Source organism: Heterocephalus glaber, unplaced genomic scaffold (genome assembly GCF_053883595.1).
Source record: "Heterocephalus glaber isolate CG9 unplaced genomic scaffold, H.glaber_assembly_v1.0 deba00001687, whole genome shotgun sequence".
NCBI lineage: Eukaryota > Metazoa > Chordata > Mammalia > Rodentia > Bathyergidae > Heterocephalus > Heterocephalus glaber.
The window spans coordinates 5,343,961-5,362,197 of record NW_028258412.1 but is presented as its reverse complement, the minus strand read 5'-3'; the positions used below and the strand labels follow the sequence as shown (position 1 = coordinate 5,362,197).

General features: G+C 43.7%; 1 protein-coding gene across 7 annotated transcripts in view; it reads right to left on the bottom strand.

Moving 5' to 3' along the window:
- Znrf3 (zinc and ring finger 3) overlaps nt 1-18,237 on the bottom strand; it is a 172,560-nt gene that overhangs the window by 12,769 nt on the left and 141,554 nt on the right. For all 7 annotated transcript variants that reach the window (XM_087197988.1, XM_087197986.1, XM_004843370.4 and 4 more), the window contains one exon: nt 357-431. In XM_087197988.1, coding sequence (XP_087054114.1) covers nt 357-431 — 75 coding nt within the window. The remainder of the gene's footprint in view (nt 1-356; nt 432-18,237) is intronic.

Sequence of the window (18,237 nt, the reverse complement as noted above, 5' to 3'; positions counted from 1 at the left end):
CTTACTCTAAGATAGGCTGGGCAGGGGCAGAGGATTTAGCGCAGTGGTTTCTCCGCCTGCTGCACAAGCACAAGGACCCGAGTTCGATCTCTGGTACCAAAAAAAAAAAAAAAAAAAAAAAAGATAGGCTGGGCAGGCTGGGGGCCCAGCAGAGTCTTTGAAAATGTCCTCAATTCCCAACTCCCTGGCTCTGAACACCCCTCAGTAAAGCTCCCTTGGGTATGTTGTCCAAACACAGATATCTTAGTTTAGCAGACAAGGGCAAAGGCTCTAACTTGGGGTGACATGACTGTGACCGGCCAAGCTAACTAAAGGAAGTGACTCTCAGGGAGACTGCAAGATTGGTGTAGGTTTACCTGGTCAATGGCTTCTGGGTTTTCAGATACATCAAAGATGACTGCAGTAGCTCCCCGTTGTACTGCTCGCTTGGCCTGGAGAAGTGAAAAAGAGCAGGTTGACAACTTTGGTCCTCTTGGGGCTGGGGATTTAGCTCAGTGGTTCCAGCGCCTGCCTTGCAAGCGCAAGGTCCCAAGTTTGATCCCCGGTACCAAAAAAAAACCAAAAAAAAACTTTGGTCCTCTTACTTTCCCAATGGTGGTCTTACAGATCAAGCCTGTGTGCAAATGCAAGAAACTGACAGCAACAATCTTATGTGACTTTGTGCAAGTTACCCAACTTTCCTAAGCTTCAACTTTCTCATCTGTAAAAAAGGAGACAATGCTACCTACCTTTTATGTTATCTAAGAAGCAGATGAGTTAGAGTAAGTAGAAATAGGTAGCTGATTACTCAATAAGCCTTTGTCTCCCTAATCGGCCCAAACATTAAAAACAAACTATAGATCCAGCCAGCACAGAGATGTTGGTTTTAGTATTTTCTGCTATGAACACAGAGCCCCTGTCAACCAAGACAAATGCCTTTAGTTCATCACTCATGGTTCTTTCTTCCATCCCATGTCATCTAGTCAGAATAGTATGTTGGCTATCTCTGAATGAACCTCAAAATGGTCAATTTTAGTAAGTGACACAAGCTGAAGACCTTTGGAGACACTATGGGTGGGGGGAAACCTGCAAGAAATAATTGTAAATGGAGATTTAGAGCACTTGGCTGCCAAACCTGGCTGCACATCAAAAACCACTTGGGAAGTTTGTAAAAGCAGATTTCCTGGCTCAAACCACAGAGACTGATTCAGCAGGGCTGGAGTCAGGCCCAGGAAACTGAGTTCTATAAGCTTTCCAAGGGAGTCAAATGATTCAAACACTTGTAGAACTATAGATCAGAGAGATGAGATTAGAAGGTTCAAGAACAAATGAGAAGGGACAAGGTTGCTTTTTTTGTTTTTTTTTAAGGTTACTTTTTTGAGGGGTAGGGAGCATGAGGAGGATTCCTTTCCTAATGAACCTTCTAATTTCATGCCCAACTAAGTGAGCAACAGGGTAGAAGGTGTGAAAGAAAAAGACATAAGGCAGACCCTTACTTTTAGGAGTCTGAATCTTGTTAAGGAGATGATTCCTCTAAATGTGGGGAGAACAAACCCCAAAACTGGCATGCTATATGATGGAAAAATGATGGCTAGTGTTTAAGAGGTCAATAGAGTCACTGTGGACCCAAGTGCTTAAGAAAATCTGAGTTCTTTCCACAGGAATTGTCACTATCTATTGATGTGAGAAAGTACAATAGGCAAGAACTTGGCTAGACCAATGACTCTCCTGGCCCACTAGGGGGCAGTCTCATCCCATAGCATTTAAATAGCTTCCCTGCAGGTGGCACAATATGCAAAACCAGCTTCAGTGTCATCCTGAGGGCACAGCATGCACCTTAGCAGTTCAAGAAGCCCTAGACATCTGGGTGCTATGCTCAAGAAAGAATCTGTCCTTGTGCAGCGGGCTTTTAGTTTTTAAAACTGAGATTGAATGTATTTAAAGTCTCTGCCAGTGATGCCTCCCCTTTCTTTTTCATCACCAGAGTACACTAAGAGGAAGGAATGAATCCTAGGAGCCATTCTTGGACAAGTTACTGTATTTCTTTCCTCATCTTTGCCCCAGTCTCTTCATCTGCAAAAGGAGAGAACCTATGGCATTATGATTGGTGTCCCTTCCACTTCCCACTCTAGGCCATTCAACTGAGAATCCAGAGTACTCAGAACTGCAATGGCCCTGTCATCTCCCTCTGGCAAAGGAACATGGGTGACACAGCTAAGAGGCAAGGTGGCATTGCTTTGTTTTTTTAAGGCAAGTTCTCATTATGTAGCCCAGGCTGGTCTTGAACTCACTATGTACAGCCCAGGCTGGCCTTGAACTTTCGGCAATCCTCCTGCCCCAGCCTCCTGAGTGGTGGGATTACAGGCAAGCACCACCACGCCTGGCCTCTCCCTTAAAGTCTTTAGGACTACAGACCTCTGCCTGGGTCAACAGCTTGTAGACTGCAGAGGTAATAACAATGAGTAAGTGCTTGTGTTTTCTGCTCAGGTCTTCTTCACAAATTCTTCCACAGACAAAGAAATAAACAGGACTCTCATCATTTCTTTGGTTCTCAATCCATAATCAAGCATATCAAACAGCATCTGCAGGGAAATGTGGGTTCAGATGTGTTCCAAAGGAGAGCACCTCCTGCTTTGATGTTAGTGCGACCAGGGAGTCTGCCAGCTACTGGATGAAAGGCTTCACAGGACGTGGGGCAAAGACACTTTCCTGGGACTGTGCCTCAAGGAAGCCACACAGCCAAGCAGCCTCTCTCACGGTTCTAGGCTTCCCAAGAATGTGGAAGTGTAAAACACCTAGAAGCTCCAGATGAGGTATGACCCATGTGGGACAAGCATAATAGTCTCTTTTTTTGGTGGTAATGGGGTTTGAATTCAGGACCTTGTGCATGCTAAGGAGGTGTGCTACCATTGCGGTACATCCCTAGCCCCGTAAAAGAGGTTTTAAAACTCTTTAAAACAGGTGGAGAATGTATTTAAATCCCATTTCCTGCTTGACTTTAGACACACCTCAAGCAGGGTGATGTACAGAATCCAAGGACAAATACTGTATTTAAGAAAATGCTTAATTCTCACAGTCAGTTTACTTTAAAAGTTACATTTAATGGGGCTGAGGATTTAGCTCAGTGATTCCGCCGCCTGCCTCGCAAGTGCAAGATCCCGAGTTCTATCCCTGGTACCAAAAAAAAAAAAATTACATTTAATGTAAGCTGCTATTAAAGTAAATTCGTATTTCCTGCACATGCCAGGACTGGATAGGTGGGGAGTCAACCCAGAACCTACTGGGAACTTGCCTGTTAGGACCCACCTTAGGATTTAAAATAGGCGATGAATAACCTATATTCAGAAAGTGACACCTCTATTATATTATTCCCAAAGCAAATTAAGAAGTACAGAACACTAGTCACACTGTCCCTCCTGCCCCTCTGCCCATTTTCAGTTTAAAAACTTGCAGCAAGTTCTATGAACAAGTTTTCATAAAAATATGGTGAATGCTGTCACCAAGTACCATCCAATGAAAAGGCAGGCTCATGAAAACATCACTGCGTGTTCTTACCCACTTTATTAATCAGATCTAGCACTGAGTGACTTCTGGCTCTTCCCCAAAGTCAAAATGATGATGGAAGGTAAACTTTCTAAATTGATTCAAGACATCGAGACAACCACAATAGCACAACTAAAGACACTCATGAAAGAGGACTTCTAAAACTGCTTCAGAAAGTGGCAATAACAATAGGATAAGTGTGTTCAAAGTGAAGAAGAATATTCTGAGGGGCGTTAATGGCAATGTGTCTTTTACTGTAATAATTTTTTAAAAATTTAAACACTGAATTTTTTATTACACAACATACCAGTCATGTGACCACCAGAAATTATTTTTATAGTGTCACACAGTATCCAAAACTCTCAAATAGGGCTCTTTATTACCAGGAATTTTTTTTTTTTGGTACCGGGGATTGAACTCAGGTCCTTGCACTTGCGCAGCAGGCGGCAAAACCACTGAGCTAAATCCCCAGCCCTTCAAATAAGGCTCTTTAAAAGGAAGAATGCGAAGGATGCAACTTGGTGGATATGGTTAGGTGAAGGTCACTGATAAACTGGGTTACACTCTAATAGGCAGTTATCCTTAAAACTGTGCATAAACCAAAGTAGAAAGAAGAGCAAGAGAAGGTGTGACAACAGAAAAGAGGTGTGAAGTCTCAACAAAGCTCAAGAAGCAGCCAGCCAAAGGCCTTGCCCACATGACCTTGGCAGGCCCTTTCCATAAAATTATGTTCATGTCCTTCATCAGCTTTGCAGGAGAAGGCAGATGGGACCAGTCTTTGGTGTCCAGAAAGAAGCCTGGGGGCAGAATGCTAAATTCAAGGTTGTCGTGGTCCTTTATTTTCCTTTCCAAGGCTGCAGGACCAGAGGCTAGACAATGTCCACAGCCACTAAGACAAGTAACAAAAGAGCAAACATCTGCACACTTAAATTACATTTTGCAAAGCACGCAAATTGAACCCTTAGTATATAGGGCTGTACCGAGTTGGCACTTATCACTCCTATAATAATTCAATAGTGGTGATGCATGCCCGTAATCCCAGCACTCTGGGGGGCTGAGACAAGATGATTGAAAGTCTGAGCCCAGTATGGGCAGCTTAGTGAGATCCTGTCTTAAAATAAATTTTAAAAAGCTAGGGATGTAGTTTGGTTCAAAAGTCCTGGGTTTAATCCCCAATACTATGAAAGGAAGAATAGGAAGGAAGGAAGGAAGGAAGGATGGGAGGGAAGGAGGGAGGAAGGAAGGAGAGAGAGAGAGAGAGGGAGAAAGGGAGGGAGAGTGATGGTGCACATGAGCCTCGAATCATACTTTTGGTTACTGCCAGTAAAAAGAAAGCGCTCCCTGACCATGCATCTGGTTTTCCTATCAGGAAGTGCTTCTATCAAGATTAAGTCTAGAAGGTTCCAATACAAATGGGGCACTCTAATGAGAACAGTTTCAACACCACTGTAGGTGGGAAATATAAAGCCTAGAGCCCAGCACCAAGGAATTCCACTTAGGAATGGATCTGACCGTCTCCCTGTTGGATGTAGTAATACCCAGACTTTGTTTGGGGCTCAGCCCTACCCAACACCTCCTCCCTGGAGCCTCTGAACTCCTTTTTTGTTTGTTTACCTGTCCCTTTGTCAAGCATGGGATACAATGTCCCCAATCCCTAACCTTTACTGTAGGGATATGTAGACAGAATACAGTCTTAATAGGAAATAACCTAAAAGATAGCAGAAAATTTCCTTTGTCCCCTATTCCTAATCATAGGATAACCAAGAAAAGTTTGATTTTTAGAGCTAATATGAAGACATGTCTTTGACTTCTTATGGGAAAGTTATGATATATGGGGGCCCTAAGTAGACTTTTTTTGGCCTGTATTGAATATAATCTTGCACTCTGCTTTTTCTAAATACAAGCTTCCAACAAGTTATTTAAAATCCTTTATAATGTTTTTCTGGTGCTGGGGATAGAACCCAGGGCACTCTACATACTAGGTAAGTGCTCTACCACTGGGCTATATCCTCAGCCCCCGTAAATATTTTTACTGTTTTTGACATAGTCTTCATGTTCTGTAATTTACTTGCTTATGTACCCCCCCCCGCCCATATTTGGGCTATTCTAGTTTTTAGGGTTTTTTTGAGACAGGGTGTCTCATTAAATAGTTCAGGCTGGCCTCAAACTCACTATGCAGTCCAGGCTGGCCTTGAACTCGTGGTGGTCCTCCTGCCTTTGCCTCCAGGTGTGCACCACCATGCCCAGCAGAACTGATCCCTTTATATCTTTTTATCCAAGTAAAATTCACATGGGGGGGTCAGGGATTTAGCTCAGTGGTTTTGCCGCCTGCTGCACAAGTGCAAGGACCTGAGTTCGATCTCCGGTACCAAAAAAAAAAAAAATTCACATGGGGTTCTCCTTGGACAAACCAGCAGCTTGACCCAAGGAAGCATAAGTCATGATTGTGTAGAACTCAAATAGCACTGGAATTCCAGAGCTTGGTTCCCATGACTTGGCCATAGCCTTCTGCTTCAGCTTGGACCCCCAACTTTCTGTTCCGGCAGAGCAGAGTACACTGTCCTGGATATCTGTGGGCCATTTCTTGCTCAGGACAATGTGGGCGCATGGGTCCTTACCATGGACTTACCCTTCATACAGTCCTTACTTTTCTACAACTTGGGTTTCTTCCTCAAGCAGATGTGCCTTGCCCTCCCAGCTCAGGGGCCAATTAAAAAATCAGGGGTTTTTTTTTGCTCTTATCCCTGCACTTAACTGCTTGCCAAGTTATACTAATTCTGTCTTCCAAATTCATCCATTGTTTTTCTGTCTCCACTGCTGCCATCCTGCAACCTGTGAGTCACAACCACATTCTTCCTTGGAGACTCCTGGCCTGCCTGCACTGCTCCCAGTGCAGCAGAGGGATCTTTCTAAATCATGGACCTGACCTGCCTATTCTCCTCAACCATCCCTGGCCTGCTCTTGGGGCTAGAGGTGCTCTCCTTTTGCTTACTGCTTCCAAACTCACCACTCCAGCTCTCGCTTTCACCACACTGCGCTCCTCTTCTATTAATTCTCTGAGCCCACTTACTTTCCACTGAGGCATCCACTACACCTCACCCACAGCTCATCTTTACCTCTTCTAACTCTTCCTCAGCCAGAGGGCGGGTGTTATTCCCACAGATGGGATTTCCTGCAGCCTTCCTTCTGGTTCCACACCGCAGCACACATGACACTAGCTTGAAAGACATATCCACCTAAGTCCTGACACTATAGAAATGCAGGGCAGCAATAAGCCCTGCTTTTGTTGCTGTTGCTGCTGCCACTAAGCCTGCGCATGTGGTCAAGGAGGGGTGAGGGACTATTCACACTGATGGACACCAACCAGCTACACCCAAGACTGGCCACGCCTAATGCCCACAGGTCTCTTTTCAGCAAGTCCTACCCTAGCCCAAGGAGCTGGGCTCACTGGGTTCTTTTATGCCCACCTCCTACCCCCAGGCTACAAAGTAAGATTTTAAACTCTTACTCCTCACTTTTTCCTTACCTCCTCCCCAAATTCTTCACTTAGTAGTGACCACCCAGGCACCAGGCTTGCAAATTCTGGTCAGTTGCTATTCCCTGAAGCATGAGTCACTGCATGACATGGGACACTCACAACCAGCCAAGGGGGCTTACAAGGCCAGTCTCACCAAAGGGCCTGTTTTCCGACAGAAACCTTTCATTCCATAGGAAATGAAGTCACACACCAGAGCACATTGGTAACCGGTGAGAAAAACCTGGTGTTAGGAAGGGGGATGTTAGAAATGGGGAGGCAAAATAGATACAAATCACGGGGAGGACCTAGATCTTAGGTATCGTGAAGGGGGTGGGATGGTTAGGAGTCGGGGTGGGGTTTAAGAAACTGGTTTCTTTTAAAATACATACAACATATATAATTTTATCAAGCCAAACTTGTAGGGCATTTTGCTAGGTTACTTTCAGGATTTGGAGCCCGTAATCCACTGCCTAAAGGAGACCAACACACAAAAAAAGCCCCAAGGATAAAGAAGGGTGTGGCAAGAAGCCTGGGTTACCAGATGGGCAGGGTCACTTCCAGGGGGTAGGAGGTAAGGGTGGGTGGCAGAGCTCTGCCTGCTCCTCTGGCTCCTTGCTCCGGAGCTTAGCTGCAGCCTGGCTTGACCTTCCAGGTTTCCCTGGCAGGAGATCAAAGCACCAAAGCCACAAACAGCTCAGAACTCGGAGGCCCTGCGGCCAACACCCCCTTCGTGGTTCCCCCCAACAGGGTTCCTCCTCCCCCTCCCTCGCCCATCCTCCCTCACTCCCTAGTCTTGCTTCTCCATGCCCCACCCCCATCTAGGAGCCAGCCTTTCTCTAACTCTAAGAAAGCAACCCCCCACCAAAACCTGGCCACACACTTCCCTACCGGGAAAAGATACTTCTTGCCATAATTAAAGTCATTAAGCCTCCAAAGGCTCCCCTTAGCTGCAGGTTCTGAGCTCCAGAAAGAAGATGGTACATTTTAAGTCATAGTCAATATTATGCTGATCTATTCAGGAAATGTGTAGCAGCGAGAATTCAGTGGTTAAGGCTGCTTAAGTTTAAACAGTGTATTTATTCTCAAAATATGTAGCTGCCCCCACTTAATTTTTCCTAATTAAAGGAACAGACAAAAGTAGTGGTGTCCACAGAGGTGGGGGGAGTGTGCTACACAGGTTGGTACCCTTTTCACAAGCAGAAACTACTTGGTGTCAAACGGAAATGCATTTCCCTAGATCTTAATCTTAAACACAGACTTTTAGATCAGTTCCAAGAAACACAATGATCCTCTTTGTTTTAACACCTGACAAGGAGCACCAAAAGCCCAGGAGAGCTGTCCACACCCTCTGGTTCCATGGGTACCAATGTTAGGGAAAACGGTTACAGAACTGCCTGTACCTGGAAGAGAAACTTGGAAGAACCTGGAAGCTGTTATCTTGGGTTGAGTTTCCCAAAGTTGCACTTCAGGCCAAATCTTATAAAGTCAGCAACTACAGACTTCAAAAAAGACTACAACCTTCTATACTTGTGGTAATTAATTAATATAAACAAGTGTTAATTAGGTGGCAGAATCAAGCTTAACAAGGAACAGGACCTGCAAAGTCTGAACACCCTACAGCCATTCTTTGGAGTGTGTATGTGGTGAGGGTGAGGGTGGGGGTGGGGGTGTAACAAAACCATTTTTTTTTGGTACTGGGGATGGAACTCCGGTCCTTGGACGCAGCAGGCGGTGAAACCACTGAGCTAAATCCCTGGCCCAACAAAACCTTTTTAAGGGCTGAGCTCTCAGCATCGGTCTTAGTTCTGACCTTTGGCCCACTGAGGAGGCAACTGGGGGGAGTAGGAAAACAACCATGCCTGAGCCCCACCCATAGAAGACAACAGTTTGATGTTTGTGGAATGGAATCCCAGTAGTGATATTTTTCTAAATTTTCCAGTTACCACTGATGTAACCCAAAACTACACAGAGCCTCTGTGTAAGTGTCCAAGGCCCTTTCTAGAGCTGTTGTCCTAATGCAGTTGGGTTAGTAGAGCGAGCCCAGAGCTACCTAACTGGCACTCACAACAATATTTAGAATGAGGCAAAGGGAGGTATTCAGAATTCCCAAATCAGGTGGTAAGCAGACATTTAAAAAGGATTATTTTGATTGTACAGTTTTCTTATTTTCATAAAGAGAGAGGTACGTTATGTGGAGAAAAACTTCTGTATGCCTGAAGTAGGGCAGGTGCTAATATTTGTGGGACCTTGGACAAGGACTAGCAAACCACAAAATACAATATACAGTATCCTGCCCTTCTATCTTAACATATACACCTTCATAAGGCCTCAGAGATTAGGTTCCAGGTGAGACTCGCCTAATTCCTCAGAGTTCTTCGATAGAGCAAGCCAGAGTGGAGTCAGCTAACCCCCAACCCACCTGCCAAATGGAGGAGCCTGGGCACATGCAGGTGAGCACCCCTGCCTCCAAGGCCAAGCACTACCCACCCTCCTTAGGTACAGGGGTACGCTGCCATTGCAGTCTGCCCCCAGGAGGGTGGTACTAGAGTGGAGGGCTGCAAGGACTGGAACCCATCACAGGGTCATTTGGGGAGTTAGGGGATCCGAGGAATGGTTTATAAGGGGCTTCCCTTGGACTCTTCACCCTGAGGGAAGAAGCTTTAGAAGCTCAATCTTGGAGCATGCTCCACCCCTTGCCTTGTCTCCGGGCACTATGGGCTGGAAGCCTGAAGTTCTAAGAAGTAAGGAAAGTACTTATTACTGTACAAGGCAAGGCACTCAGTGCTTTCTTATGGAAGTGAATCTGCACAGCAGCTCTGCATGGGAGGTGTCACTGACCCCCACTTTACAGCCGGAGGCTCCAAGGTTACATAACTTGTCCACAGCCACTCTGCCATGAAGCACAGAGCTGACATTTGACCTACGCCTCTCTCCATAATCCCAGGCCAAAGAAATACTTATCTAGTCCCAGGAGTTTCTAAAATCAAGATGGAAAGGCGTATAACTACATAAACATGCATGCTCAAACTCCAAGTACTGCATTAACAGATGATGTAACTGTATATACTTCCCTGTACAAGGAATTCCAGATAGTTCTTCTCCGACCCATTTAGACTTTTCTCATCAAATGCCATGTTGCTCAAACAGTCACAAAAGGGGCCGGGGATTTAGCTCAGTGGTTCTGCCACCTGCCTCACAAGTGCAAGGTCCCAAGTTTGATCCCTGGTACCAAAAAAAAAAGTCACACAAGAAGGGGAAGCCTATCATACTACACCCTCCCTGGGAGGTGGTAGGGTAGAATTTTTCCTACTTTTGTATAGGTTAGCAGCTTGAAAGTTCCTGTGTATTTAGTCAGAGGCTATTTCATTCAAGGAATTATATCCATTGGCATTTTGGTCAATGCAAGCTAACAAACAGTACAATTTTCACCTTTTATACTTCTTTTTTTTGGTACTGGGGATTGAACTCTGGACTTTGTGCTTGTGTGGCAGGCGGCGGAACCACTGAGCTAAATCCCCGGCCCAATACTTCTTGAGGATCTGATTCAAAATGGTCCTCTTTGTACCCTATTGTGTTGACTCTCTTTATCTGAGACTTTGTATTACCATAGTAGAGTTTAACAATGATGCTGTTTTATTATCCTTAACCCCACACCATTTATAACAGCAAAAGAATCAAATCCCTTTCTCTAGGAAAAGGCAGTCACAACCCCCCTGCCCCACTATTCTTATCTGGGTGCAATCAGTTTGTTAACATCCCACCAAGGTGGCTGTGAGCCTTGAGGAATAAGAGCTTGAAAGTCTGGGACAGCAGGACACCAGGCTGGACAGCCAGGCTCTTTTTTTTTTAAAAGCACTGTCATGGAAGAATGGCAGGGAGGGGAGCTGCCACCTCATACTGCTTGGTACCAAAAAAAAAAAAAAAGAAAAGGAAATGATGCCATGGCATGAGACAGCACCGGGTGCTCAGTGGCTGTCAGCCAGGTGGCATATAGGAACACCTAGGGAGCTTGTTAATAGTCTTCTCTGGAGATAACTGAGTGGAACTGGCTGGAGGTGCACCTGGGCTCTGTAGGTCTGAAAGCTTCTCAGGTGAAGTTTGAGGTGTAATTAAGACAACCACAAGACCAAAACCCTAAGGAGATTAGACAGGGAGAGATGGCAGGCTGGGAATGCCCTTCTTTTTTGTTTTTTTGAGAGAGGGTCTTGCTATGTAATCCAGGCTGGACTTGAACTCACTATGCAGCCCAGGCTAGCCTTGAACTTGCAGCGATCCTCCTGCCTCAGCCTCCTAAATGCTGGGATTACAGGCGTGTGCCACCATGCCTGGCAGGAATGCCCTTAACCCAATTTATCGATTCCCTGTTCCTCCCCTCCTCAAATGACCAAATTCCTGTTTTGTTTTGGGTTTTTTTTTGGTACCGGGGATCAAACTCAAGAAACCATTTACACTATTCTAACTCAGATTTAAAGAAAGCCCCATTAAGAAAAAAATGGGCTTAGGGCTGGGGATTTAGCTCAGTGGTTGCACTGTCTGCCTTGCAAGCGGAAGGACCAGAGTTCGATCCGCGGTACCAAAAAAAAAACCCCAAAGAAAAAACGTGCTTCCAAGGCAATAAATATTTGAGCTTTTTGTGATGCCTCAAGAAAGGTATCCCCCTCAAAGCATAAGTCTGGATCCTTCATAAAGGCCTTATGGGCAATTACTAACACAGGCATCCTGGTCATCTGCTTCTGTCACAGCAACTGAAACCAGTAGGTATGCAAATGCAGGGAGGACATAGCTGTGGGCACAAAAGCAACCATTCCAAATGGGGTTCCATGTCAGATGCCTGCCTCCTGGGTCCAGCTTTCAGTTTCTATTCCACAGGCATCCCAGGACCTTACATTAGGAGTCTCTATCCCCTTTGCAGAGCAAAGCAGTAAAATGCAAGTTCCAGAAGGATTTTTGCAATAACAGGATGACAAACAAAACAAAACAAAAATGAGAAAGATGAGAATCTCAAGGACATTGTTTTCAAATTTAATTTTTCTTTCAAAAAACACATGCCTGGACCGGGGATTTAGCTCAGTGGTTGTGCCACCTGCCTTGCAAGCGCACGAACCTGAGTTCGATCCCTGGTACCAAAACAAAAAAAAACCAAACACATACCTTCTTGAATTAAACCCTCAAACACACTCTGGCTGACCTTACAGAACTTGTGTGTCAATCTCCCAATATCCACTTCTCTGCAAAAAGTCATGACATATTTGTCATTAGGAACAATTTTAGTGATGGAGACAGGGGTGTGTGGGGGGGTGCTACTGGCTATAACAGCTAAGATTTGGGGTTGCAGAACACATTATAAATTAACAGGCCATATTTTAGCATTTAATTCAAAGGACAAGTGCTATAATTTTACTTCTACAGACCAACAGGTAATGGTGGTTTTATTTGTTAACTCTACTTTTTTTATGAATGCATTTCAGTCCTGGTCTCAATAAACAGTCATCACAATAGTAGTGATGATGGAAGGGGAAGGAGAAAAGTGGAAATAGACATCAAACTGGCCTTGTGTAGCCCAGAACTGACACTAGCTGGAGGAAAAAGATGCTCCTGGCATCCCTCCCAAGTGTGAAGGGTTCAGCAACAATTATCACTAATACCTCTTGGTCCTAGGTTCATGGCCCCATCAGAGCCTCTTTGGGCTGCAAAGCAGTGGAGAACAAGTAGTCTATGGGATTAAAGAAATGGAGCTAGACCAATGAGAGGAACAATGGATCAAGCTCAATTCTGTGGCTCCCCTTGAAAGATGTTCAACACAGTTCTGAAATGCAGGAGCTTGGATGGGTGACATGCCAGGAGCTGGTGTGGTCTAGAAAGACTTCAAGCCAAGCAGCCAGAATGAAGAGGAAGAGGGCAGGCCAGGAGCTGAAGATACAAGGTGGGTAGAGACAGCAGACCCTGCAAGTAGCATAGAGGGAGAAATGTGCCAAGTGAGATGCATGGTGGTTTCATATCACAGTCTACTCACAAGGCCAACGCATAAACTTAGCCTAACTGTTCTCTTAGTAGCAGTGGCAGGCCCACAGTTTAGTTTCTAGTACATGATATCTGAGTAGTCCCTATGAGTTTGGATTACTCCATCAGACCTCAATTGGTTGTCCTGTTAAGGACACACCTCAGCAACGCAGGAATGCTGCCTAGGAGCCCTCCCTGAGTAAATGCTAAAATATCTACTCAATACTAACACTTATCTCCACCAACAGATATATGGACAATTATTGTTTTAGGAAGGCAGAGTAATTTAAAGTATCGTGTTGACAGACTTTAACAATGCAGAAAATGGGGGGAGGGCCGGGGATTTAGCTCAGTGGTTCTGGCACCTGCCTTGCAAGCATAAGGTCCCGAGTTTAATCCCCGGTACCAAAAAAACAAAACAAAACAGAAAATGGGGGGGGAATATCAGTTAATGCCTTTAAAAGTCATTACAATGAGAGACTATGGAGACTATGAGCCACAGAAAGGTGGAGCTGGGCTGGATCACTTCCTTCGGTCAATAATAAGTAAATGATTCTGTCATTAAGAAAAGAACTTCTTGCAAAGGAAGAGCTTAATCCCAGGAAAAGGAAAGAGTAAAAAGGTTACATTAAGTGAATCAGGGATAATCTCTATCAATTACCCAGAGCACTTCCTGTTGGGAAAGTCTCAAAAGAAGAACAGGAAAAGAGCTGGGTCATGATCCAGGATGCTTATGGTTTCTTTTACCATCCAAGAGTTTGACAGTCTGGTTGTGGGTAAGAAGACAGAAGTAAAACTGTAAGTCATGTAACCCTCCAAAAGAAGCAGGTAACTGCAGGTTATGCCAACATTGGCTCAAGAAGCACCCAGCTATAAGGCAGACATGGGAGACTGGCTGCCATCATCTTTAGGCTAAACAAATAAAAAGTTAGTGAGTCAAATCCAGAAGGACCACAAACCACTCCCTTAAAAGGTAAGAATTCTGGCCAGATGGTCCCACGTGGAGTAACCAATCCTACTTAGTCTGGCTCCAGAGCCTATGTGGCACACTTGAAGACATTAAGCCTGCTTCTGCTGTCCTGGGACATATGTAGCACCCTAAGACTAAGTCTGCTTCTGCCAGCCCAGGAGCATATGTAGAACTCTAAAACTCAGCCTGCTTCTCCTGTCCTGGGATCCAATGAAGAAGAGTCACTACAGTCCTGTGTAGAAGGTCAAAGAGGATCTCTTAGGCAATAATGAGCCTAACCACCATCCATCTAATCAGTTAAATATGTTTTAATTCTGGGATGGGATGAAAGAACACCTACTCCCACATCTGAGATTTGCAAAAGGAGGATATAATTTCTCTGAGGTCACAATATGCTGGCAGCCGAGGAAGGTATTTCACTCATAGCCAACTTGCATCCTGTCAGCTGTGCACTGCTACTTCTTACAGCCCTGCAATGACCAAGTGTTTGTTTGTGGAGAAAATCAGAATTCAGTGGAACCCAGTGTCAGTTATTCAAAAATAGCTTTAAAATATGCTAGTGTGTTAATAAAAATGTAAACATTGTGTGTATTATTTCAAGCAATCATTACTAGAACATTACTATAGTAATAAATCTGAAGCCAAGTACTTAAGGAAGTGGTGGGGATTGAGTCCAGGACCTTGCACATGCCAGGCAAATTTTCTACCTTTGAGCCATATCCCCAGCCTGTTTAAGGACTTTTTTTTTTAACTAGTACTAGTACATGATGTTTACATTCCTTGTGGGGAGCTGGCACATAATACATCCTAATTCCTTTTCTCATCCCCTTTTCCTTCCCTCTCTTCCCCCTCCACCCACCTCTTGATCCCCTTATTTTTTTTTTAAACCAATTTTCAATACATAATGTTTACATTCCTTTTGTGGAGGTGGTACATGTACATAACAGTGCCAGGACCCTGTGCATTCTAGGCTGCTACTATGCTACTAAGTTATAGCCCTAGCCTGGTTAAGGAATTTTTTTTTTTTTTGGGTATCAGGGATTGAACTTGGGACCTTGTGCTTGCAAGGCAGGTGGCGGAACCACTGACCTAAATCCCCGGCCCAGTTAAGGAATTTTTTAAGATACAATTTGTTAAAGGAAGGCCGACTACGAAGAACTTGTTAGCCGATGAGTGTATGATAGCTTAAAAGGGAGACAGAATCTTAAAAAGAATGTAAATTAAATTTCAAACGTAGCAATTATGTTCTCTTAATAAATCTTAAGGTGAGAACTTTAACAATAATAATTTCTCCAACATTCTAAGTTTGCTTCTAGTGGGATGGAGAATTTATATAACTCAAACTTATAAGATAGAGAACGAGTGTTTTTAGCAGAGCGACCAGCCCCTGCTAGTCACATACCATCATAAAATGCACTGCATCAAGATATGATGATGGGCAAGGATCAACCAACATTCAGAAACACTGGCTTCCCCAAGCTCCTCAGCCCTACTTTAGTTTTTGATTTGCAAGAACGTGTGTCTGGAATCAGGGTCTGACAGTCAAGAGAACGTTAGGTTTGGGGGTCATGTTAACAGCTAACAGATGAAGTTACAGATTAACTCATCACTGCCATTAGTTGGTTAATGTACAATTCGCAGGTAACTTCAATAGTCCTGGCCCACGATCAGAGTAAAAACAGCAGCATTCTCTCTTCTTATTTACAACTTAAAAAGTTATAAAAAGGAATGAACTGCTGACACACCACAAATATGGATGAATCTCAAAATAATAACACTTGAGTGAAAGAAACCAGAATAAAGACATGTATTAGTCTATATAATATTCTATAAAATTAATTCATATAATATTTTATAAAATGCAAACTAATCTATAGTAGGAGAAAGCAGATCAGTGTTGCCTAGGGCTTGGGGAAGGACAGACAGAGGAGGGAAGGAGGAAGGGAATGAAAGGTACTTTCAAAGTACCTTTTCAAAGGGGAATGAAAGGTACTTCTGGATATACTCATCTTGATTTTGATGATGGTTTTATAGGTGTATGTGTACATAGGTCAAACTATCAAATTGTACAATTTAAATATTTGCTGTTTATCTATTTTCATTATACTTCAATAAAGTTTTTTAACAAAAAAAAAATGGTGAGGAGGAAAACCTACAACTATTCTTTTCCCATTGCTACCATTACTTCTTCTTTTTTTTTTTTCTTTTTGTTACCAGGGATCGAACTTGGGTCCTTGCGCTTGCGCAGCAAGCGGCAAAACCACTGAGCTAAATCCCCGGCCCTCTACCATCACTTCTTAAAAGCAAAATTATTATGACACTCTATCATGTGAATGCTGTTATTTTTAGTCAATATAGGAAAATTCCAAAACCATTTTTAACAATTATCCAGACTCAGCAAGATAATTTCCTTCTGATATCTAAAACAGTCTTGATATTTTAAATCTATCAATGAATCTAGATGAATGGGTAAGGGTAAATTGCCCCAGGCATATGGAGTCCCCCTGGCCTCTGGAAAGGAGATATATCCCAACAAAGTATATATCAAAGAATACTGGATTTAGCTCAGTGATTCTGCTGCCTGCCTCAAAAGCGCGAGGTCCCAAGTTCTATCCCTGGTACCAAAAAAAAAAAAAAAAAAAAAGACTGCTCTGTTAAAGAATACTTCACCAAGATAAGGATGATCAGGATTGTGAGGTGTGGGGTATGTGTGAGTGTTTATGGGTATTGCTACTGTTGCCCATAATCAGAGGAGCCAAGTGGCCTGTGGGATTTTTCTATTTCTGGTTATTTAGCTTACTAAATAAATACCCTTAGGCAAGTCGCTTAATATCTGAACCTGTTTCATTATCTGTAGAATGGGGGCAATGATAGAACTTTATAGGATTGTCAAAGGTAACAAATAGTTTGTGGGTATAACGTGTTTGGCATAGTTTGGGCGTACAGTAGGCATGAGTTAATGGCAGCTATGATTACTACTCATTGATCTAGTCTTTAATGAGTAATGGCACTTAGGTGCTGACTGCTGCAAATCAGACAATAGTGCTTTGAGCAAGAGGACTTGTTTGAGTTTGGAACTGGGCATTATCAATTTCTTTAGTAACCACTTTAGCATGAATAAGAGTGGTGCTGTTTTTTGCTGCACTACCTTCATACTTCTGCTTTCATTTGGAAAAGAACTGAAATAATGTTCACAGTTAGATGTGTCTATAGAATTTTAGTTGCTCTTAAAATCTTTGGTTCTTCCTAGTTCAACTAGAAGTTACATCACTGATGCAAAGAATTAAATACCTCCTCCTGCCCAGTGTTACAAGAAATTCACACCTCCTGTATTTTGAAGAAAATAACCACTCTATTATGCAGCTTAACCCAGCAAGAGATGGAGTTCATTTCTTTACCCCTTGAAGCTACTAGGCTTCTCTTGGCCAATGGGATTAACAAGTAGGATGCAATGCATGCAGAGGCATGGAAAGTGCCTGTGCCTTGGGCTTGCCCTCTCTTGCTGCTTGGAACCCGGAGACCTCCATATGAAGGACGGTGCTAGTGTATTGGTTGAGGAGAGAGCACAGCTGTCCCAGATGAGGTCCCAAACATGAATGAGGCCATCCTAGACCATTTAGCCGCAGATGAACCACCAGTTGACCAACAAGATCAGCCATACTGGCCCAGACTAGATCTATTCAGCTATGCAACAGAATCATAAGTAGAGGAAAACAAGTGGTGGTTTGGGAGTACAAAATTTTAAGGATAGTTTGTTATGTAGCAAAAGCAAACTGATATACGTTTGTTAAATGAATGTACAAGGTCATGCTCCTTCACCTGCCATGTCCTCTGTGCTCTGCCACCATCCTGCTTGCTTTGTGCTCCTCTGCCAGCTTCTCTTTTTCTTCTCTCTCATATATTCAGGTTCCCTTCATTGACTATTGCATGGTCCCACCCAATCATTTTCCATTGAGTCCTATGCAGGACCACCTTTCTCTTCATAGTCTAAATTCTTTTCTGAACAAGCTCATTCTGGACTCTGGGTTCTGGACCTAATGAGTCCACAACCTTCATTTTTATCCCTGACCCATTTTTTTCTGAATTCCAGGGTTCCAATTGAACAATCACCAAATTCTTCCTAAGGTTTATGGAATCACCATTAGGCGAATCTAGAAATTCAAGTCTCTTTCCCTCCTCTTACAACCCTTTTCCCTCTCTCATCTAATCTGCACAATCTACCTCTACA